The sequence below is a fragment of the Harpegnathos saltator genome, unplaced genomic scaffold (assembly GCF_003227715.2).
Source record: "Harpegnathos saltator strain DR-91 unplaced genomic scaffold, Hsal_v8.6 scaffold39, whole genome shotgun sequence".
Taxonomy (NCBI): domain Eukaryota; kingdom Metazoa; phylum Arthropoda; class Insecta; order Hymenoptera; family Formicidae; genus Harpegnathos; species Harpegnathos saltator.
In genome coordinates this window covers 1,297,096-1,318,976 of record NW_020230194.1, presented here as the reverse complement: position 1 = coordinate 1,318,976, position 21,881 = coordinate 1,297,096, and the positions used below count along the sequence as shown (strand labels likewise).

Here is a 21,881-nt window from a genome sequence, read left to right as displayed (position 1 = left end):
TGGATCTATACATGATATATTTATAATTATTAGGTCTACGCATGATATATTTGTAATTATTAATGTGTTAATTCCTTCTTATTATATAGAGTAATTTACTGGTAACGATATTTCTATGGTAATGCTTTTGTGAGCGGTAGTGTATAAAAATATAAATCACAACCATTAAAAAGAACAAAACTTGTAAAACTTGTAAAACATAGCTTTCTCATTGCGAACTTGTGTCTTAAACAATTCTGTTCAAAATTTTAAAATTGACAAATGACAATATCCATTTTATAATAATTTAAACATATTTTTTTAAACGTACATATAACCTTTCATATTATTATTTCATATATTAGGGTATAAAAAATAACAAAGAATATGTTATAGATTTACTAAAATCTTATAAACAAAAAAAATATGAAAACATTTCCATCCAATAATAACATGTAATCTCGATAATAACCAAATTAATATCATATAAATAAAATTATCTAATATCGTTAACTTTGATATATTTTATCAGTAACTTACTCAGTATTCAACATATTCAATAACTTATTTGGTAATCTCATTTATCTTTGTTACTTTCGTACATTATTAATCGCACTTAATTATTTAATGCAATAATGGATTTGTTTTTACACATTTTGCGCGGTTGAACGCAAAAGCGGATAAATCTTACAGCAAGCTCTACCAAATCTTTGTTGTTTCATTAAAGAACAGAGACATGGAATGAGAAACGCTTATTCTACATGTTCCGCCATATTTTTCCACATTTTGTTTCATGCGCGCTACATTTTCGCTCTCGCACTACGCTAATTATTCGACTAATCAGTAAAATTAAACGCAAATAATAAACAAAGCTAATCTCGAACGAATTCTCTAACTATTGTCAAAGCTATTTGTATTTGTTGAACTTGAGGATGTATACATTATCGCCCACTTTCACTGTTCCCGAGCACAGTAGTTCGCAATGTAATAACATCTTCTCTGTTTTCATATTAAGGGGCATTTCCTGCGACTTAATGAATAAATGAAAGTTCGATCTGAAACAGAAAAGAGAACACGTATCATATATAGATGTCAGAGGTAGAACGACATATTTATTTGAGCGGATGATCGTTGCGATTGAAATTCAAGGTTTGTCTCAAGACAATAAAATGCGCTGAATCGATAAGGTCACGGTCGCAGTTTGAAACGAGCGCGATTGCCTGGTAGACGTGTGCGCGTTAAATCCCCGTTGAGCGTTTATTTGATTTACCTGTCCCATATATGTTGTACGTTATTGATGATCGTGTCGCCGATCTTGATTTGCTTCCAGTTGATCTCATTGAACGGCTTTTCAGCGGGGCATGTAATGACAATATTCGGATAGAACTGTTCCAGCGCCATCGGGAAATCTAATCTCGTCTTCATCTTTTCGAACGATTCATTCGATAGCAACGTGAGGGGCGGAATATTCTCGTAAGACATCTGCGAGAAATAAATACCTCGAGTTACATCGGTCTAAGAACATTACGTTTCAATGTCGAAATTACGTCGTACGAGATGTACAAGCTTATTTAGCGTTCTCGATGATTTCAATTTATTTATGTGGTTTATGTTAATCGGGACGACCGAAAAGGCCGAACGGGATTCCAGATAGATTGCTTTACGTAAATTCAGCGACGATCTCATTAGTCGTATCTCTTATGGCTCATATGATATTCATATGTTTATCGCGACGGATATTTAGAGCGATAAGATGGAAATACGAAAAAATAAAAAAAATGAAACGATCAGAATTTGCTTCAAACGATATGTCATATTTAAAATGTAATAAGGAAATCTGAGAGTAACTCTCAGCAGAGCAATCTTGTTATTGCATTAATGCGACAAACAATTTACATCATTCTACGATGTAAATTTAATGATAATTCAACACGTAAATTTAAGAGATTATAAGGCTCCATCGTCGATTGTCTTTGATTATGTGAAAGTCTATTTGGAATCACTCGCTCGTCAGTTATTAATGAATAACAATTCAAAACATTTCAATACCATAATGTTTCTGTCATCATCAACTTTCGACCGTAACTCGTGATAGTGGTACAAAAATGTGTTTTGTGACCACGAATCGTGTTGTACGTATCCCAAACGCAAATTCATTTTTTTGGTAAACCTGTAAGTAAATTGATTACTATTTAAAGCACCTCTTATAAACACGACGCGCGCGAAATACCGCGGAATGTCGCAGGAATGATTAAATGCGCACACCTTTTAAGCCATTTGGCTGCCACCGAGCCGCAATCCGAGACTTTTACCGTAACCAAAATTTTATTGCAAAACGACGTCGTACAAATCGTGTCTTCGACCTCTACAATTTCTACCATATTCAGGACTAAATCTTCTATATTTACGCCTTTCAATATTATATTATTTTTATCTTTGAAATTGATTGCCATTATATTTAAATGCATCACTTCCTTGTCTGTTTGAATTATATTGGTGTTTCTGTCGTACACTACGAACATGCTGATAGTACGAATTAATAGTTTAACATATTCGTCATTATGGTTTCGCTCGGAAAACCTCGCGAACCATTTGCGTATTCCTTTTATGCACTTGAATGAAACAGATTCAGTTTGTTCATATGGACACAAAAAGAAAAATCGTCACACACACACACACACACATATGCGGCGCTGGTCTCGTGAGATCGTGCGTCACATATGCTGATAGCGAACGTATTAATATTCATTTGAGCTGTAAGCGATCGAATGACAGATTAACCCTCTGCGTTGAAATAACGTCTCTGAATGTGTGCATTGCTGATCACAATTCAACTTGAGTTTTATCATGTTGCAATAAAGAAACCCTTATGGGAATATCAAGGTAAATGACGCACTCTAAAAATATCGATAACGTAAGGACGATTATCAAAATGTCACATCAAATGAGCGCTTCATTCTACATTTTTTGTATTTCTTATATATGTAAATCTTGCATAAACGTGTGATACTTTGTTTTACCAATTTGGCGGAAGACATATATAGAAGTCTTTTTGCAAACTTCCCGTGTATTTTTATCGCTCGTAATTCAGTTGTAAAAGTACAGCAATGTTATTCGAGATTTTCTTCAACAAAGCGAACGTATTTTTGGTATAAGCAAGATGCAGAATTTTTGTCACGCAAATACTTAAATTCTGAGAGACAGTGGTCCGTCAATTTAGATGCCAACGCAGGGGGCTAAGCTGGTGAATCGTTAAACATTGTTGTACTGACTGATTTTGTACAGCGGTTCCGTCCTTATACCCAATTATTCCGTCGGTGTGAAGATTGCATGACGTAACGTACTCCGGGATACTACTCAACAACGGATACATAAGCAGTTTTTGGACTTTTCCGACTTTCTGCCACATCGAGACACAAGAAGAGTCTTCGAGATGCTTTTGCTCGTTACTCATTGTGATAATCTCCTTTAGCGTTTGCAATTTGCAACGTAAATTCCATTGAACCGTCGAAAATAATGACAAAAAACTCAAATACATGTTTCGGATAGTCGACGAAAGCCGAGACCTGAAATTTTGAGCACGCTTATCAAAAATCGCCTTCTGGCCAAAACGTCACGTTTATTTTGCAATTTTTATTTTTTCACGACACGTCTATCGTCATCATAGGTCTGTTCTTTTTAGCTAAGCTAGGTTGTACTTTTCGTCGTTAGAAATAGAGATACGAACCAGCATTGAAAATGGTCCTTCTTTTTCCGCCGAGTTAGCTTACGCTGTAATCTTTTTTTGCTCCTCTTTCTCCCACTAAATTTCATTTATATATCTATTTTACTTTTTAGTTCTGAAAATATACACTAATTCAGTGAAAAAAATAGAGCTAAAGAAGAGGAGGAAAAAATTCCAGCGCAACATTACTTCAGCTAAATAGAACAAGATTCATATTTTGCGGAATGCGTCCAAATAAGCAAATATGTTTTTATTGGAAAATTTATCATTACGAGATAGTTATAACGTATTATTATCGTTTTTCGATATGATACCTTCTCTCTAATGTTGCCACGAGCTGTTTTTATCTTCCCTTTTCTTCCTCGGCAGTAATGTTAACAATATCGTAAAGTATACTCGGTACACTATTCGTTTTCTTTATCTTTATAGTCAATGTAATTAATCGTGTTCACGGATACTTCTCAATCTCATGACCGACTACATGAAAGCGCGTGACGAACTGGGAGTGTTAACCTACGCAGTTCGCTCGTCAGTATTGTGTCTATTTGTATTTCTTCGTAACGTCGTCTAACGGTCGAAGGAGACGTTTATAGCACGCAAGAGACGCCAGCGATACATTGTGAGCAGCGTGTATGTTTACCTAGATTATCTATATCTATCAGTATAGGTATTTACAACTTTTCTTGTTTATGCTTTACAACGACACGATTAGATGCGCACGACGTATCCTCGAGTGTCGGAAGTGCGCGAAACTTTTCTCAAAGAACGCGCGCGCACCGAGTTTGAAAATATCCAGATTCTCTCTCTCGCTGACGAAATTCGCAGGCACAAAACTTTTCCTTACGATAAAAAGTCAGTTTGATGTGATACAAGAGAAAAGGAGATTAGAAATATGCTGAGTAAAATTTTTCCACACGTAGTTCCCGAGAAATTTAAACTTGTTAATTAGATTAGTGGTGGTCTATTTTTCAAACTTAGAAAATATTTAATAATTTCGTTATCGATTTCTCTAATAACGCTATCTTTGATATTGCACGTGTATATATATTTAAATATATTTGTATTTAAATAATGATTATGTTTTAGAATTTTGAAAGAACATAATTACTTCATACACATAAAAATAATATATTTCATTCACAGATACTTACAATAGACTTACAATAGATAGGGATTGATAAACAGTGTTATTTTTATATTCTATTTAATGATATTTTATTTCTATGAAATAGAATAGTTGGAAACCGGATAGTTGCGCATCTATGCATGAAATAACTTTTTTTGCTCTTTGTATTTCTTCTGCACTCAACACATTAATGAAGTTTTTTAATATGGCAAGCGACGTAAAATATTAATGAATATTATAATTTGTATGTATAACTTTTATTTGTCAAATTTTATTCAGTACAATTCTTCTTGGCGGAATTTTATTCAGCATAATTTCTATCTACGAGAATTTCATTATCTTTTATGAACTTATTAACAAAGAATTCTAGTACAACTCAGTTTTTTTTATACACACAACAATAATACAAAATTCATAAAAGAATGCGTTATTGACGATAAAAAAGATGTACGGTAAAAAAATAAGATAAACGACGAGAATAATAGAAATATAGAAAAGAACATTTATATAAATGTAAATTTTCCTTATAAAATGTTCTTTATAACATCTTTTATATGTAAAAGACTTTGCTATAGAAAGCAAGAAGTTTATAAAATTTATAAGGTTTATAGCCTTATAAATCTTATAAGGTACAACCGTTTATCTTCATGTTTTGATAATCGTTGACCTTTGATTCTTTTATTTTTATAAAAACAAAGTCACATATGACAGTTCTATTCTATCATTTTTTATCGTTTTTTATCGCGAGTACCAATGCTTCAATAGCGCATTACTTACACCCGAAATGAATATAACAGCATTATTAATTATTAAATCGCCCTAAAATTCTCCCGGCTATTTAGCGCTTATTGAATTCTATTGTTTTCTTATCGTTGTCATAGGCGCGAACGCGGTAAATGGATCCACACTTTATCGCCTATGTTCACTGCACCCGGCTGATACAGTTCGCAATATATTGACAGCAGCTGCAATCTCATTTCCACGGGCAGGTTTTCCGGGCAGATTTTGGACTTGAAGCTGAGACGAACAGTAACGCACATATCAGAGATATACCATTAAGATTAAGAAGATGCTTCGTGAGGAAGCATCATTTTATCGTATAAGCATTTGCAAGCTGCGTGAACCGCAAAAGGGCACAGTGCGCGTATAATTACCATTGCCACGGCTTGATATTCCTGACGATCGCATTGCCGATCTTGATCCATTCCCATTCGTGCTCTTCATACGAGTGCCATGTCTTTATTATGATGTTCGGTTTACATATCATTAAATCCGTATCTAATGACGTGAAATGACGCAACTCTGTCAACGACTTTTGCGCAAACAATTTGTAAATCGGTACATCTGAGAATGGTAACTGAGGAGCACATGAATATCGATTTAATTAACAATTGTAACCTCACGGCTCCCGATTTCAGCGATGTAACGTCGCGACGTGCCGCGAGCATTTTTCATAAAAAAATAATATCGCACGGGAATATTCGTTTAAGTTTGCGTCTGTGCTCCGCATCACAATCGCGGAAAGAATACGTTGTTAATTACCATGATGAGCTTGTCATTCTTTTGCTCTTCGTACGCTTTCCTCACGCTGTTCCAGAAGGTTTCTCGCGCCAATGTGGACGTATGAGCAGTCAGTGCCAATCTTAAGCTGGGTTTATTGCACAGCCTGTAAATTCGTTCATTTCAGCGGTCGACCGTTATCGATCGATAATGATATGAAAAGTCGCAGAAAGTCGGAAAAATGATTAAATCTATACTTGTACAACCACCAGACCGCTTTATCGCCGCAATCTTGACCCTTCACTTTAACTATAAATTTGTTGTAGAATGATGTACAACATTCGATTTCAGGATTCATTTGTGTTTCTCTCAAATTTAAGATTATAGACATCGCAGGACTTTGCAACAATATCGAAGTTGTGTCCCATTTCTGTACCTTTATCGATAAATTCAAGTTTGTTTGTACGCACATAGTCTCCGTATTGTACACGAACAATAAGCTGGGGATATAGAAAGCAACATATTGATCGTTAATTACTTTCAGCATCTGCGAAACGCGTAGCGCGAAGATCCATTTACATAATTAATTTCGGTAATTTTTATGGAATCGTTAGATTTGGAAGTCACATTAAGCGACACAAAGCGCGACGTTATCTCTCATTTCGGGGAACGAACTTTGAACTTGACTCAATCAACAATGAGGTAAATAAGAAGTCAAATGTTTCGAGCATTGCACTGACTTATGTTGACGCTGCAGTATGATATTGTCTTCCTCAATATTTTCCGGTCCGAAAAATCCGAAGTTACTATATGTAATCTGTGAATTTTGGATGGACATAATGGGATCCATAGCAAGGTATGCAACCTGACCGACGTTGGACCAAAACGGTACACCCATTTCGCGCTCCATCTGATCTTTTCTTTGGTTGGCAAGCGATGGCGGAAATACGCCGCATTTTGTAAGCATGGTGTCCATATGCTTCATGACACGAGTAATCACGGAACAATACGATCTGCAATTTCGAAGACATTTGTTGACAAGTTTAGGAAAAGTCGTCGGGTACGGTAAAAGAATTAGTTCAATTTGAGAAATTGAAACAGGAGATCGCGTTCGCGACTCTTTTTCTCCAGCGTAAATTCATGAAGAGCGAAAATTTTTCCTAACTTGGAAGCGCTTGGAGATGTGTTTACTTTTCGCAACTTCGCACTGGAGAAAAAATCACTTCGTTTCGTCTCCGATTAGTCCTTGTCAATCTAATCAGTAAATTAGATCAGTTTTGTCTCGAATAATTGTTATCAGATGTTCCAACGAGCGCTTCTCCGTTTCTATAACGAAAACTTGACGAAGTTATAAACGAGAAATATATTACTCACACGGATTGGAGATTGTGCTTGATAACACAGTCGTTAGCAATTTTGTTCGCTTTGCTCGTCTCTTCCGGTTGTTTTCCTCGTAATATCAGCCGTATTATTACACAACGTTCTCTTATTATTTAGCTAGCAAAATCAGTCTAACGTTAATCTTTCTCGGCCTTCTATGCGCGGTTCTTCACCGCGACTTCACTCGAGTGTATTATTCGCGTCGAAGCCAGCAGCTTGCGTATTAGCAGTTCGTCGATAAGTTTGATCGTCTATTGTCGCTATGAATATTTATGCTTTTTTCTTCATAACATCGTGCGAACTGTTTGTGTTGTAAATGTCGTAAAACAGACACGAACGTTGACAGTATATTTGCTTTATGCGCATTGTCTCCTTGAGGCCTACCGTTTGTATTTCACGAGGAAATGAAACCTGTATTTTTCCGTTTGCTGATATTCGATTACTTTTTTCGAATGCAATGGTTAATAAATTAGACAAAACAATCATTTGTGCACAATGTTATTATTATTAATTATAGCTAATCATCATTCAGTCGAAATACGTTATCGATAATTATTTTACTAATTTTACAACTTTATTAACGACAATTTCAAGACGTAAAATTTCATACGGAATTTCCAAACATTTTTTATATTATAAACGAAGACGCATATGACGCATGTACGTATACTTTCAACTGATATTTATTTATGTCATTATACTTCAAATTATTAAGAATGGGGAACAATTTTGTGTGAGAGAAGTCAATAAAAATCAATTGGTGTCCTTTTCTCTATTACTCAGAAATCTGGACCTACGTAAGAGAAACTTATTATAAGGATACACATACTCGTACAATCATATAAGAGTGCAACTTTTAACCATTTATTTTTTGTCAACCATTTGTTACTTGTCACCGAGTTTCAATTATTTTGCTCGTTTCTACTTCGAGTACAACGTTAAATAAATTGAGCAAGACTGTCTCTCATGTATGCTACTGATTATTGACTGCAAGTCAGTATTAATAAACATCTTAATGTTTATTAAAAATAATCAAATGTCAAATATTAGCGTAATCTTTCGGCTTTGATGAGTCTTTTTTCTTCTCTTTTCTTCACCAGTACATTTATACATATATATGTGGCACGTATATTCTTTATATATTTTTTTATATATTATATATATCTATATGACCCTTTTCCGTTGTTACGTCACATTTTTTATATTATCGGCAGTTAAAGACAATCTCTTGTAAAAGAAACTTTCTCAGAAGCTAGAATTGTTCTCGCTATTACTCTATCTCTACGACATTTGCAACATGAACACACACGTCATCGTCTATGTTCACAGGACCCGATTGGTACAATTCACAATGTATAGGCAGCAACTTCGCTTTCATATCCAATGGCATATCTCTGATATAAAAAGTACTACTAAAATGAAGAAAACAATATAGACGATAAAACTACATAACTAAAAATATTCTGCTTAATTAAATATTTTGCTCTATTGAGGATAAAATTAAATTAAGCTGCTTAATTTAAGGACAAAAGTAAATATAAGAATTAAAAACGTTTATAAACTGGTATTAATTGGAATATAAAGGACTGTTCAGAATACAACTGAGGCGTGCGTGTAATTACCTATCGTCTTTATTAAACGGAAACGGATTTATGTTTCTCATGATTACGTCCTTGCCAATCTTGATCCATTCGTATTCGTTTTCGTGAAATGAATAATCAGTTGTTTTTATGACAATGTTCGGATTATGTATCATGGAATTCATCGAAAATTTATCTTTTGCACATTGTGATTGTAATGTGTTCAAACAATTTATCGAAATCAACGAATAAGGTGGTAGGTCCGAAAAAGGTAGCTGAACACAATGAACATTTCAAATTATTCAACCAAAATCTTCGGTATTTATGAGAGATTAGAAATTAGAGATTAGAATCATGTCATAAAATTGCCTCAGCAAAATATTTCGTAAAAGACATATTTACTTACGCATACACACTTGCATTTATTGAGTTTATATAAGTTGATATTTTTGCTAAATATATATATATATATATGTATATACATAAGCGTAAATGAATGTCTTTTACTATATATATATATTCTGCTGAGGCAATTTTGCGACTTATATGTTGCGATTATATATACTTTACATATGTATTTATATATGTATATATTGCAGTTCCGAAATAATTAAGATGCTTATTAAATACCGTAATATCTCTTTCGTCGCATGAACCGGTATTTATAAATTTGTTTTTGATACTTTCCCAGAATTTTCTCCGCAACAGGTTTGGATGATACACAGTAAATGCTAATCTTATATTTTCCTTGCCTAGAGCCCTATGCATCGTTATATTTGAGCGTACAACGTTGCTTATAGATACTTTGCAATAATACTAAGTTGTGAGGTGTACGTACCTGGATATCCATTTAGCAGCTTCCGGACCGCAATCAATACCCGATATTGAAACCCGAAATTTTTCGGAGAACGATGAATAGCATTTAATGTACGGATTTGATCTCATTATGTCATCTACATCCAACAGTAACTGATTTAAAGCAGTCTGTAATATTACCTTGTTTTCGACGTTTGTTTCCTTGTAAAATATATTCAACTCCGAATTACATTTGGTTACGACACACTTGGTGTCATCATCATACACGAAAATTATGCTGTTTGTATGCAGAAAAAAATTTGACGTTATTTTCAATTTGTCGTACCAACATCAACTGATTTTGACAGAAAAATCTAAATTTAATCTCGCAATTACGAAAATATTATATAAATATAGGTGATATCGAATGTTCGTAGATTAATAATGAATTTATGTTTGAATCATCTAACATATACAGAAATTCGATGGAGCATTGAAATTTGATTGGTATGTTAGCGTTCGTTCCCCAGAAAATAAATTGCACACTGAAATAATGAAATTAATCTTGGACATCGTCACTTACTTATTGTGAGGTTTGCATTTGTAGTCGTCCGTATATGGTCCGAAAAATCCGAATACGGTCTTTGCCAACGTTTTTTCACTGAACCACATTACCGGTTGCGCAATGATAGACCAGACCCGTCCGACTTTGACCCAACATGGTTTCGGTAATTCGTCACAGAGTTGTTGTTGCCTTTTAACAGGTAATTCTTGTTGGGACAGTACTACATGTAGCTTGTTGGGAGATGATACGTACGGATGAAGCAATTTGTCCAACAATGATAAATTCAGACGGGACAATATTGCATTTTTGCGTTTTTGTTCACTTTTCTCCATGTGACAGGTAATTGCGAACGGCACAATCTAAAATTCCGAAAATACGTATCGCGTAATTCGTTTAACGGAACACGACGGCAACATATCAGCAGTTGCATCAGCCGTTTTATTATGGAATATAAATACTACTACTACGTATTATTACTTTTACAATTACGTTGGCACAATATGTCAAGTGCAAATCTTCTCCGATCTTGCGTGTTTCTCAACTAACCATCTACTCGTATCAAACTGAAGCTAACAACCCGTCATTTGTCAGTTTGTCGACGAGTATGATTATTTGTTGTTATTATGAAGATTCATATTTTTTCATAACGTCGTTGAAACGTTTGTGCTGCGTATGTCGTGAGACGGACGCAAGATCGTAAATCGCGAATGATGTTTCTTTGAAGCTTGTTGTTTCTATCTTACGAGGAGACGAAAAATTCGCTGATTCCTCAATAAAATCTTTTAATTTTAACGATAATTTCTTTCTTTTTCTTTTTTTCGTTTTATATTGCATTTTTATATGCAGACGCATATACCATTTTTTTTTTTTTTTTTTTTTTGGAAACATTCAAGTTAAACACGGTACACAGAGAAATAAATATTTATTTACACATTGAAAGTTTAAAATATCTATGCATATAACACATATTCTTTATATATATATATTTTTTTTTATAATTATGTCTCCAACCATCAAGGACAAATTGATCATAAACAACAATATAAAAGAAATAAGTAAACACAGCAGGAATCCTTTTCGTTGTTAGTCTACATGTTCGTACTTTAAATCATGGACCCACACGATATCGTTCTTCTTTATCTTACCCGAATAATATAATTCACAATTAATGGGCAACATCTTTAATCTCATGTCTAGCGGTAGATTGTCATCTAAGCTGTTACAAAATTAAAAGATCACGTATAGATTGGAGGCACGTAACTAAGAATATTTTGCTGAGATTTGCGGTAAATATAGAGATAAAAATGCTAGCATAAAATATGACACTAACTGATTGGAATATAAAGGAATGTATAGGATACGAGTGATGTACGCGTGCGGTTACCTATTATCCGGTTCAAACGGATTTATGTTCCTGATGATTGCGCTCTCACCGAGCTTGATCCATTCCCATTTGTTCTCGAGAAATGCAGGGTAATCTGTCTTTATAATTATATTCGGTTCATGATAGAAATATTGCGTAGCAAACATATGTCTTGATATAAAAGTGTCCAACGAAGTGCTCGTAACCAACGAATAGGGCGGTAATTCCGAAAAAGGTAACTGGAAAAAATGAGTATCTCAAACTACTCTGTTATAATCTTGTATTTTGAGATCGGCATCATGTCGCGAAACTGTTTCAGTAGCACATCTCGTAAAGGCTATATTTATGCACACACATTCGTGCACGCGCATTTATACGTATGTGTGTGTGTGTTCAATATTTATCGAATGTATATGACTTTACGACTTTGCTACATATGTGGCAATTTTCAAGATAAATAAGATACTTGTCGAATATACCTTAAAATTTTTTTCGTCATTGTTTCTCCTAAATCCATCCTTCAATCGTGGCCAAAATCCTTTCCGCAAACTCCTTTGCTTATGCACAGTAAGTGCCAATCTTATTCCTCTTCTATGTAGACTCCTGTATATCATCATTTAATTTTAATGTATTGCCCATAATATAATCTATCTATAATCTATTAGATAATCTCATCAAAGACATCACATAATACCATCGAAATTATCAAACACATACTTAGATATCCATCTAGCTGCTACTTGACCGCAATCTATGCCCCACACTGAGGTTTGAAATTTCTCTCGGAACGTCGAATGACATTTGACGTATGGATTTGATTCCACAATTTCATCCAAGTTCAATAATAACTGATTCTCGTCATCAGTCTTTAGTATCACTTTATTAACGAACTTTGTTTCTACGTAAAGAATGTCACTCGTCATATTGTATCGGGTTTGGACATAATTGGTGTCGGCGTCGTATATGAAAAATATGCTATTGGTACACGGAAAATTTTAACATTATTTTCAAGTTGCTGTACGCATCTGACCATGCGAATCAATAGATTGACAACAGAAAATCAATAGAATCAGTTAAATATCGTTCACGCATAAATTTAATCTCACAACTACGAAAATCAATTGCGTTGAATATTTCGAGATTGTTATTGGATTGTCAAGTATACAAAAATCTAGTGATGCGTTGAAATTTTAGCGAAGTTACACTGTCTATCGAGTCATTTTCAAATTGAAATAACGAAATCAGTTTCCGACACCGTCGCTTACTTGTTTTGAAGTTTATGTAGTTTATCATAATTTTTATAGAAGCCGAAAAAATCGCACATGGTTTCGGAAACTACTTCTTCACTGAACCACAATATCGGCTGCGTTATGATAGAGGAGATTCTACCCACATTGACCCAAGTCACTCTGGGTAATTCTTTGTTCAATCGTTGTATTTTATCAATATGTGGTTCTTGAGAGACTGATTTTAATTTCGAATTGTACCATTGATCCAGCAGTGTCAAATAGCTATTCTCACGGGACGATGCTGAACTTCCGATTCTCACTGCTGCTCTCTCCATGTGACAAATAATCGCAAATAATACAATCTAGAATTCCTAAAACGTGTGTCGCGAAATTTATTCCTCGGAGCATGATTGATGCTTTAATATTTTGTTACTTCCTAGATCGCATTGAGTGATTTTGTATTTCTTTACCTTGCGGAAAATCGACTCCGTTCGTACACAAGTCGTATAAAAAGTTGAAGTTGTGAATTTTACTGCATGATAAAATAATAACTGATTTAAGAAATCGATATCGATTTTGTTATAAGTAGAAAATAATTTTGTCTGTATCCTTCAACACTGTCACTGATAGCCTTAATCTTTTTTCTGCTATTTTCTTTTGTTTCTCGTATCGCGAGTATCGCATATATTAACACATATTATTTGTGTTTTCCTTTTTCGATTTTTTCCAATTTTCGCGTTGCTCAGGCTATCCGAGTATCTTCATCCAACTAAGCTAGCAATCTCCGTGTCGCTTCACTTATAAGTTTGCTCGTTGTGGATATAAAAATTTATATTTTTTTTCTTTCGTAACGTTCGAATTGTTTGCGTTGCGAGTATCATGAGACAAACGTGAGCAGTAAGACGCGAACATAATATTTATCTGATAAGTACGACATTCCCCTGAAGCTTGTATGTTTGCATTCTTTAAAGCAACAATTGTATGAATCCTGCATCGGAATATCGACTTCTAAAGTCTAAATCACATAATCGTCGAAGGCATGTAATTCCCCTTGTATTTGATCTGTCGTCGAAACTCCATTATTTTGCTTATTTCTGAGCAGAACGTTAAATAAATTGTGTGAAACAGATGATTATGCGACATATCTGGTTACTTTTTATTTAAAATCAATATTAGTAGTGCTGACAGATTATTATTAATACAACTTTTATTAAAAAAACTTTTATTAAACAACTTTTCAAAATATCTTAATGTATCGATATTCATAAAATCAGCTGATCGTTAATAATAGATTCTTTTCTGTTTTCATTTTACCAATGTAGATGCTCATATACGTATTTTCTACATTTCTACATAAGTTTCTTTTTGTTATAATATCATGTCTTCGGAGTTACAAACGATAAAAGAAATGTTTATGTAAAAGGGACACAGCTAGACTTCCTTTTCTCTCATTAGGTTGAAGATTTGTGGAGCCATACGAAATCACCCGGACTCACTTGACCCATTTGATATAATTCGCAATGTATGGGCAACATTTTCATCTTCGTCTCCAACGATAACTCATTGTCAAATAATCTGTCACAATATCAAGAGATCACATACATACAGGAGCCATAAAAATACGTCACTTGGTGATAAATATTAGGATAGAAAAACATGCGTAAGCTTATAACTAATTGATTGCAACACAAAGAAACGCGTAGGATACAAAGGATGCACGCGTGTGATTACCTATCATCCGGTTCATATGGGTTTATATTTCTGATGATTACACTATCGCCGAGCTTGATCCATTCCCATGTACTTTCGTGAAATTCAGGATAAATTGTATCTAAGATTAAATTCGGTTCATGATTCAAGGAAGTAGGGAATCTATCTTCCTTCTTTAACTTGGATAATGAATTTTTCGTAATCAACGAAAAGGGCGGTAATTCCGAGAAAGGTAGCTGGAAAGAATAAATGTCTCGAACTATTTTGCCAAAATCTTGCATTTTGAGATCGGCATCGTGTCGCGAAATTATCATTGGCACATCTCGCAAAGATTATATCTTTGCGCACACACGCTCGTGTATACGTACGCACATGTTCGATATTTATTGAATTTGAAAAAACAACTTTACAACTTTCTTGCACGTTGCAGTTTTCGCAAATAAATGAGATACCTGTCGAATACCTTGATATGTTCTTCGTCATACGCTACGTCGTTTTCAACTAACAAATGTTCTCTCAAGTGTGGCCAAAATCCTTTCCGCAGCTTCATTTGCCGATGCACAGTTAGTGCTAATCTTAATCCTTCTTTCTCTAGATTCCTGTGTATCATTTGATTTTAGCGTACAGACTGTCTATAATATCATATAATATGATATCAAACTGAAACTATTAAATGCGTACTTGGATATCCATTTGGCCGCTACTTGTCCGCAATCTATACCCCATAGTGCAGCTGGAAATTTCTCTCGAAACGACAAATGGCACTTAACGTAAGAGTTGTTTTTCACGATGTCATCTAAATCCAACAATAACTGATTCTCATCATTAGTTTTCAGTATTGACTTGTTACCGAAGTGCATTGCTGATTCGTTATAAAGAATGTTGAACTCCGAATTGTATTTTTTCTGGACGCAGTTCATGTCACCGTCATATACGAAAAACATGCTGTTATTGTACAGAAGAAGTTTACGTTATTTTCAAATTGCTGTTTGTATTTCCAACGGGAAAGCAACAGAAATCTAAATATATCGTGCATGCGGGAATTTAATTTCACACAATTATTAAAATGGATTGCATTGAATATTCCGAGATTGTTATTGGATTGTCATGTGTACAAAAATCTGACGATGCAATTGAAATTTTAGCGATGTTACTACTATCTGTGGCAGCACTTGCAAATTGAAATGATGATGATATCAGTGGCCGACACCGTCACTCACTTATTCTGAAATCCGCTGGAATCCACCCACAGCTCGTCAAACTCGAATGTGCAATTTGAAGCGGTTACTTTGCTGAAACACAATATCGGATATATATGGAGTTCCGAGACTGTACCGATCTTGTGCCAAACCGGGTTGGGCAATTCGTCGTGCAGCTGTTGTTTTCTATTAATCTGTATCGGTATCTCATTATAAATACCGTACGATTGATTCAAGAATGTCAAATAAGGACTCGGGGCGGACGATGCCAAACTTAGGTATCTTGTTCTTCGATTCTGCACCATTCTTCGGCTCTCCATAGTAATTGCAAATGTCCAAGTAATTGCAAATACGATCTAAAATTTCCAAAACTTGTGCTACTGAATTCATATACAATACGAATGTATCATGTCGCTCATGTTTCAATGTATCCCAGATCCTGAGTTATTTGGTGCGTTGCTTTTTATGTGTGAGTCAACTCGTATATTCGAAGCTCGAATATTCGTATAAGAAGTTGAAGCAGCGAATTTTACTTCACGAAAAAATATTTGATTTCAGAAATTCGTATTGGTTTCACTGTAAGTAAAGAATAATATTGTCAACTGGTGCGTTCTTTAGATTTGATAAAAAATCTGAGAAACTAAGTGAATATTTAATGTTACTTACACAATTTAAACATACAACGACGCCCGCTAACTTTGCTACTAATAGTTTTATTGGCTTCACTCTATCTTTTTCTCTCGTTTGCTTCTGTGAGTATTACAGATGTTGTCACAATTTCTGGCCGACTTTATTGTTTCATCTAAATTTGTTTAGTTCAATTCTTTTCCGACCTTCTCGTCCTTCGGTCTATTCGGGCACTTACAGCGGACTGAAGGCAGCGATTCGCTCGCCGTTCCCCTCTGTAAGTAAAATTATTTGTTGTTGCTATGAAAATTTAATTCTTTTCACAACATCGTTCGGAATATTTCCGTTGCGCGTATCTTAGAATAGGCGACAGCAGCGATGGGCGACATGAACATAATATTTATCTGATTGATACGACACTTTCCCGAAGCCTGGCTGCCTGAAGGTCAGAATTGCAATCAGAACATGGGTCCACAGATTTCAGCCCGTCCAATCTCGACAGGCGTGTAATTTTCTCCCATATTTTTCCCGATCGCCAAGACTCAATTGTCTCGCTCGTTTCTTAATGCAACGCTAAATAAATTAGATCGTCGCTCATGTATGCAACTGGTTATCAACAACACGTTAATCAGTAATTCAAGTTTTTATTAGGAATAGCTTGACAATGACATTTCATGTAAACGTTTTGAACAAAAATTACACTTTTGTTTTATTCTCTCAATATTATCGTGAGGAAGGGCGCGAAAAAGGGCGCATTCCGCATTTGCTCGGAGCGGGCGCGTTCCATCCGGCGAAGCGTGGCCGATTTTCGCGTCAGCGAGCTCCGATCCTCCTCTTCCTTCTTCTCTCCGATTCGCGTTCCTCTGTGCCCTTCTCTCTCCGGATACTCCGGAGACGAAGACCCGAGGAGAATGAGAACCTCTCTAAGCCACCACCCACCTAAAATCAGTAACTCCGATCCGGCTCGGCGGAATTACTCGTTATTGTCCAGCGTAGTAGAAGCTTCTAATTGCGAAAATCAGCGAGAGTGCCGCGAATGCGCGACCTCGTTGCACCGACGTGGTGGAACGCGATCCAGCTCGCCGATAAAAGAGCTCCTCCGCTCAACGAGGAGCGAGGATCCCATTAGGTACGCTCGCACATCGACGATCTCGTTTATTAAGCGAAATTCAAACACAAGTAATTCAATGAGCGTGCGATATTAATACGTCAGCGATGAGCGACCGCACGCGGTCGTGCCGCGTCGATTCTGCCTCGAAACGTCTTGAATATTGCTGTTGCGAATCGAAAATTCGATACGACTCGCGAAGATTATTGAAACTGCAGTTTTCCATTCACAGATTTTAGACATGTGTGTTTCTACACCGAGACAAAATTCCTTTCTCAAGGAGGAAACGTACTTTTCTCGAAACTGTAGCTCTTCGTGAAATTTCGTATTCTATTTAAATAAATGGAATTAGATTTACGCACGGGAAACAAACATCTGAAGAGTATGCAATTTAAACGGGGAAGAAATTAAAAATCCAAATACGTTATTGCTTTCCGAATACAGAATAAGCATTCTTTCATTTGCTTCATTTAGTCGCGGCGGCTTTACTGCTTGTCGCTCGTCAACGCGACAGAAAGGTATTCCAGGGATCCTGGATTCGTCATATGTGACAAGGCTGTTTAGCATAATTAGGGACCTCCCACAGCGCGTCACGTAAATCGTCATTTATCGGTGACGGCAAACGACACTTACACGCGGCCTCCCTCGATCCGGCGATCGAGTTCTCGCGCTTTCGTAACGAGCAAACGATCCCGTCGCCGGCGTGACGTAAAGGCCGAGTAATTAATCAGCGGCTAATCCATGCGCGGCGATTAGGAACGCCGCCGGCTCTCCTCTCGCTGCTCACTCTCTAACTTATCCCGTCGGTTAGCGGCACATAGTCGCACACGGCGATATTTCTTTTTTCGTACAAACGAAGGTACAGAAGAGAAACTTGTCCATTAACGAGACGCGACATGCCTCGAGCGTGACTTGAATTTTCCCTTGCTGTCTGGAACGATTAAGTGGGATTAATTTTGCGAAAACGCATGCTTTACCGCTTTAATGAAATGCGACTTTTCTTAGTCCTTTCGTTGTCTGTATAACCTATGGTATATCTTTGCATGTGTGTGCGTGGTCGAAGTGTGAGACATGGATGCATCTCACTAGTATATGACACACCACCTCTTTATGTCAGCGAAATAACTACAATTTATTATGATTAAACCTGAATAATTTTTTTCATGAATATTTTTGTTTTCTTTCTCGTGTCAAGAAGCCTTATGATCATTTGCTCGAGGTGAAAAATGATTTCTTATTAAAAAGTTTCACTGTATCTTATGTTTAATAATCGCATTTAGTTTTACGCTTAATATTGCGTTTATTATTTTATTTTATTTTACATTTACGGAATGAAAAAAGCGCTCAAGGGAATTCATGTTACGTTTGAAGCGAAAATCAGTTACACAGGAAAATGGTTAACGAACCTCCGTTTCATCCTGCCGAGGTATCGAGTTTGTCGAAATCCGATCTCGGATTAACACGCGCGTCTCGGACGGTAACCATTCGCGCGATTTACGAGCGGTCTTTTCGCGGCGACGACGGGGCGACGAGGGGGCTGAATTGCCGTCGTTGAGGGATTCCGATGTGTAACATCGCGCGCATACCGGACGCTACGTGTTCGCTGGGTGAGAGCAAAAAACCGATCCGACCAAGAGACCGCGGCGCGTCTCTCCCGGGAGAGACACCGGCCGCCGATCCGCGGTAGTCCTTTCTGCGCCGGAGCCACAACGCGATCGCATTAAGTTCATTAATGATGTGATTAAAATTGACGTCGCTGGATATTTGTAGCCGACTGAACACGCGCGCTCGCGATCGGATCGCGATCGGTATCTGGCTGTTTCGTTCTGCCCGGCCGCGGATCATCGCCACCGAGAAACGGAGAACGGTAAGGCAAACGGAAAGAATCCGATGAACACTTCGAAATCTTTCGAAATACTCCATCTCTTCGACCGAACGATCAATCTTACACCGGGAATCCTTACCCGGGAGATAATATTACGCACACTTACTTTCTTCTCGTGTGTGGATTCTTCTTCATCGTATCGTATTTTATACAGCAAATTTTTTGATAGCAGGCTCCAGTTCTCCTATAATATTAATAAATAGCACGTATGAAATGGAAGAATGATTAATCGAAGTAGAATGTCAAGACATTTCTCGATTATAAAATCCTGCACTTTTTAATATAAAATTCCCTTTATTTGTAAATTTAATAAAATTAAATTTATAAATAATAAATCTCTCGGCTTGCAAATCGGCCCGTCTGTATAATATTATATTTTTAACAGAAGCGATCAAGACTTGCGACGGACTTTTTTCGTTCTTTTTTTTTTTTTTTGTTCCTTTGAGATTCCGATCATTTCAAATTATTTCAAAATTTCGAATTTGAGCATTTCTTCCTAGTAAGAAAGGGGACACTAAAAAGGGGATAAAAAAATCGATACATACAAGGCGCCTCGTTTCCCGCACGCGTATACGGTACTTACATCGACATTTCACTCGTCGTTTTACTCGTCGCATGCATTTCGCATGAACGTCGCGGATGAACGTGGGAATTGCGCAACTCTAAGTAGCGATTCTTTCGCCGCGATTTTTTGCCGGCAGCCAGTTGGCCAGCGAGGTGTACACACGCCGCTGTATTCTCCCCCGTCTCGATTTTCAACGAGGGGGGCTTCACAAATATCATCTCACCGGTAAAAGCAAGAAACGAGCGGTCGCATCATCGTGCGAAAAAGCTCTCGACCGACCGGCTCTCTTCGCACGACGAGCCGCTAACAATGTTGAACGGCGATCAGCATCGCCGGATGCGAGTACTCGCTCCTCTCTGACGGACTGCAATCTCTCTCTCTCTCTCTCTCTCTCTCTCCCGCTCGCTCGCTCGCTCGCTCTCTCCGGCTCTCTCAATACTTGATTTATAGCGTGCGCGGCTTTTTGTTCGTATCGTCCATTACCCATCTCGCGGACGTCGGAAGAGGCCACCGGTCTTCTCCGCGGGTATACGGGGTGTCGTCGTGCGTTCCTCAGCTTTCTCATCGAGCTTGTAACCCGCCGAGTAACGAGATCGCGTAAAATTGATAACGCTCCCGTTCGCTCGTGAGCCCGTTCCATCATCATCCTTCATCGACGTTTCTGCCACTCGAAGATACGCTGATAATTAGTCGAGCAGCACAATGCCCGGCGAGGGATACACGGTGTAGCACCGATCAATTCCAATCGCCCATGCTGCTTATATAAGCACCGTTTATTGCTGTTAATTATTAGGTAGTACTTATATGCCTAGTTGATTATTCAGTAATCATTGCTGTTCAATAATAATTATTATTAGGTGAAGGAGAGGGAGAGTGAGAGTCGTCAGACACTGTGTGAGATCACCGCGCAGCCGCAAAGTATTTAGATCCGGGCTTACGTCGGCGGGGTACACCCTGTATATGCGCGCCGCGCGGATGAGCGAAACGGAGCGAATGGACGGACGTTGCGGATCGGGAGGTGCATCCCGCGAAAAAAAGGAAGCGAAAAAATAGCCGGCCGCGGTATCCGTTCATCTCCTTAATCACGGCGGGGCCGTGTTCTGCCTCGAGGGGCCCCCCCTCCCCGATCTCTCTCTCTCCCTCTCTCTCTCTCTCTCTCTCTCTCTCTCTCTCTCTCCCGCTTTCTCTCTTCTCTTTGCTCTCGCTCTGCGCCGCGCGGCGCGGCGAAATAAATAAGCCGGCCGCGAATGCGCTCGTCCGTGCACAATGCGCCGCCATTTGTCTCGGCGGGTTCGTTTATTTGGTGCTTATTAATTTCAACAACGCGGCCCAGCCCGCGCGAGAGAAAGAGGGAGAGAGAGAGAGAGAGAGAGAGAGAGGGAAAGAGAGTCCCGGTGATTAAGCGGCCCCAACCCTCGCTAACGGGGCGCCTGGCTAAGCGGGCGCGGAGACCTCCGCCGGGCCGGGCCCTCCTCCGCTCGGGGCATGACCGCCGAAACCCTTCGGGCCCGCGTGGTTTCACCCGCGCGCGGAATTCGCGGCGACG

General features: G+C 37.5%; 6 protein-coding genes across 13 annotated transcripts in view; 1 reads left to right on the top strand and 5 right to left on the bottom strand.

Moving 5' to 3' along the window:
* The window catches only part of LOC105181748 (PHD finger protein rhinoceros), a 291,086-nt gene that overhangs the window by 160,162 nt on the left and 109,043 nt on the right, over window positions 1-21,881 (top strand). The window lies entirely within an intron of this gene.
* LOC105181751 (mitochondrial amidoxime reducing component 2-like) lies at window positions 537-4,249 on the bottom strand. 2 transcript variants are annotated; one of them, XM_025300859.1, is made up of 7 exons: window positions 4,018-4,249; window positions 3,707-3,818; window positions 3,252-3,545; window positions 2,245-2,502; window positions 2,029-2,149; window positions 1,250-1,461; window positions 537-1,034 (listed from the first exon to the last, which is right to left on the bottom strand). In XM_025300859.1, exons 2-7 carry the CDS (start codon window positions 3,790-3,792, stop codon window positions 887-889), a joined length of 1,119 nt encoding a protein of 372 aa, XP_025156644.1. In that variant the 5' UTR covers window positions 3,793-3,818; window positions 4,018-4,249; the 3' UTR covers window positions 537-886. The 2 variants fall into 2 exon arrangements, with proteins under 2 accessions (XP_025156644.1, XP_011137031.1); XM_011138729.3 differs by lacking the exon at window positions 3,707-3,818.
* LOC109503713 (mitochondrial amidoxime reducing component 2-like) lies at window positions 5,691-7,984 on the bottom strand. 3 transcript variants are annotated; one of them, XM_019840717.2, is made up of 6 exons: window positions 7,704-7,984; window positions 7,070-7,342; window positions 6,596-6,829; window positions 6,372-6,495; window positions 5,984-6,186; window positions 5,691-5,846 (listed from the first exon to the last, which is right to left on the bottom strand). In XM_019840717.2, the coding sequence occupies exons 2-6, from the start codon at window positions 7,312-7,314 to the stop codon at window positions 5,705-5,707; spliced, it is 948 nt and encodes a 315-aa protein (XP_019696276.1). In that variant the 5' UTR covers window positions 7,315-7,342; window positions 7,704-7,984; the 3' UTR covers window positions 5,691-5,704. The 3 variants fall into 3 exon arrangements, with proteins under 3 accessions (XP_019696276.1, XP_019696277.1, XP_019696275.1); XM_019840718.2 differs by having other exon boundaries at window positions 6,599-6,829; window positions 7,704-7,983; XM_019840716.2 differs by having other exon boundaries at window positions 6,587-6,829; window positions 7,704-7,981.
* On the bottom strand, window positions 8,274-11,376 carry LOC105181750 (uncharacterized). 3 transcript variants are annotated; one of them, XM_025300858.1, is made up of 6 exons: window positions 11,127-11,376; window positions 10,668-11,008; window positions 10,128-10,382; window positions 9,860-10,049; window positions 9,332-9,564; window positions 8,274-9,118 (listed from the first exon to the last, which is right to left on the bottom strand). In XM_025300858.1, the coding sequence occupies exons 2-6, from the start codon at window positions 10,979-10,981 to the stop codon at window positions 8,980-8,982; spliced, it is 1,131 nt and encodes a 376-aa protein (XP_025156643.1). In that variant the 5' UTR covers window positions 10,982-11,008; window positions 11,127-11,376; the 3' UTR covers window positions 8,274-8,979. The 3 variants fall into 3 exon arrangements, with proteins under 3 accessions (XP_025156643.1, XP_011137026.2, XP_011137027.1); XM_011138724.3 differs by having other exon boundaries at window positions 8,276-9,121; window positions 11,127-11,374; XM_011138725.3 differs by having other exon boundaries at window positions 8,278-9,121; window positions 9,920-10,049; window positions 11,127-11,370.
* LOC109503712 (mitochondrial amidoxime-reducing component 1-like) lies at window positions 11,642-14,041 on the bottom strand. Of its 2 annotated transcripts, XM_019840712.2 has the most exons (6): window positions 13,712-14,041; window positions 13,278-13,612; window positions 12,730-12,987; window positions 12,492-12,615; window positions 12,034-12,251; window positions 11,642-11,865 (listed from the first exon to the last, which is right to left on the bottom strand). In XM_019840712.2, exons 2-6 carry the CDS (start codon window positions 13,574-13,576, stop codon window positions 11,733-11,735), a joined length of 1,032 nt encoding a protein of 343 aa, XP_019696271.1. In that variant the 5' UTR covers window positions 13,577-13,612; window positions 13,712-14,041; the 3' UTR covers window positions 11,642-11,732. The 2 variants fall into 2 exon arrangements, with proteins under 2 accessions (XP_019696271.1, XP_019696272.1); XM_019840713.2 differs by lacking the exon at window positions 13,712-14,041 and having other exon boundaries at window positions 12,730-12,910; window positions 13,278-13,470.
* Window positions 14,202-17,227, bottom strand: LOC105181766 (mitochondrial amidoxime reducing component 2). The gene is made up of 6 exons (XM_019840711.2): window positions 16,817-17,227; window positions 16,172-16,726; window positions 15,633-15,896; window positions 15,415-15,550; window positions 14,973-15,187; window positions 14,202-14,816 (listed from the first exon to the last, which is right to left on the bottom strand). The coding sequence occupies exons 2-6, from the start codon at window positions 16,468-16,470 to the stop codon at window positions 14,693-14,695; spliced, it is 1,038 nt and encodes a 345-aa protein (XP_019696270.2). The 5' UTR covers window positions 16,471-16,726; window positions 16,817-17,227; the 3' UTR covers window positions 14,202-14,692.

Excerpts from the sequence above, each read along its gene's own strand:
- LOC105181766 (XM_019840711.2), bottom strand. The coding sequence starts at position 16,470 with ATGGAGAGCCGAAGAATGGTGCAGAATCGAAGAACAAGATACCTAAGT. Across the intron at positions 15,897-16,171 it reads TCCAGCGGATTTCAGAATAA|CATGTTTTTCGTATATGACG; the intron begins GTGAGTGACGGT and ends GTACAATAACAG. Across the intron at positions 15,551-15,632 it reads GCGGCCAAATGGATATCCAA|GAATCTAGAGAAAGAAGGAT; the intron begins GTACGCATTTAA and ends AATGATACACAG.
- LOC105181751 (XM_025300859.1), bottom strand. The coding sequence starts at position 3,792 with ATGAAATTTAGTGGGAGAAAGAGGAGCAAAAAAAGATTACAGCGTAAG. Across the intron at positions 3,546-3,706 it reads AAGGACCATTTTCAATGCTG|GTCTCGGCTTTCGTCGACTA; the intron begins GTTCGTATCTCT and ends TCAAAATTTCAG. Across the intron at positions 2,503-3,251 it reads GGAACCGCTGTACAAAATCA|CATGTTCGTAGTGTACGACA; the intron begins GTCAGTACAACA and ends TCGTACTATCAG.
- LOC109503712 (XM_019840712.2), bottom strand. The coding sequence starts at position 13,576 with ATGGAGAGAGCAGCAGTGAGAATCGGAAGTTCAGCATCGTCCCGTGAG. Across the intron at positions 12,988-13,277 it reads CTACATAAACTTCAAAACAA|CATATTTTTCATATACGACG; the intron begins GTAAGCGACGGT and ends GTGTACCAATAG. Across the intron at positions 12,252-12,491 it reads ATGACGAAAAAAATTTTAAG|TTACCTTTTTCGGAATTACC; the intron begins GTATATTCGACA and ends CATTTTTTCCAG.
- LOC105181750 (XM_011138724.3), bottom strand. The coding sequence starts at position 10,981 with ATGGAGAAAAGTGAACAAAAACGCAAAAATGCAATATTGTCCCGTCTG. Across the intron at positions 10,050-10,127 it reads GCTGCTAAATGGATATCCAG|GGCTCTAGGCAAGGAAAATA; the intron begins GTACGTACACCT and ends AACGATGCATAG. Across the intron at positions 9,565-9,859 it reads ATACATATATAAATACATAT|CTACCTTTTTCGGACCTACC; the intron begins GTAAAGTATATA and ends CATTGTGTTCAG.
- LOC109503713 (XM_019840716.2), bottom strand. The coding sequence starts at position 7,314 with ATGAAGCATATGGACACCATGCTTACAAAATGCGGCGTATTTCCGCCA. Across the intron at positions 6,830-7,069 it reads ATACTGCAGCGTCAACATAA|CTTATTGTTCGTGTACAATA; the intron begins GTCAGTGCAATG and ends CTATATCCCCAG. Across the intron at positions 5,847-5,983 it reads AATATCAAGCCGTGGCAATG|CTTCAAGTCCAAAATCTGCC; the intron begins GTAATTATACGC and ends TGTTCGTCTCAG.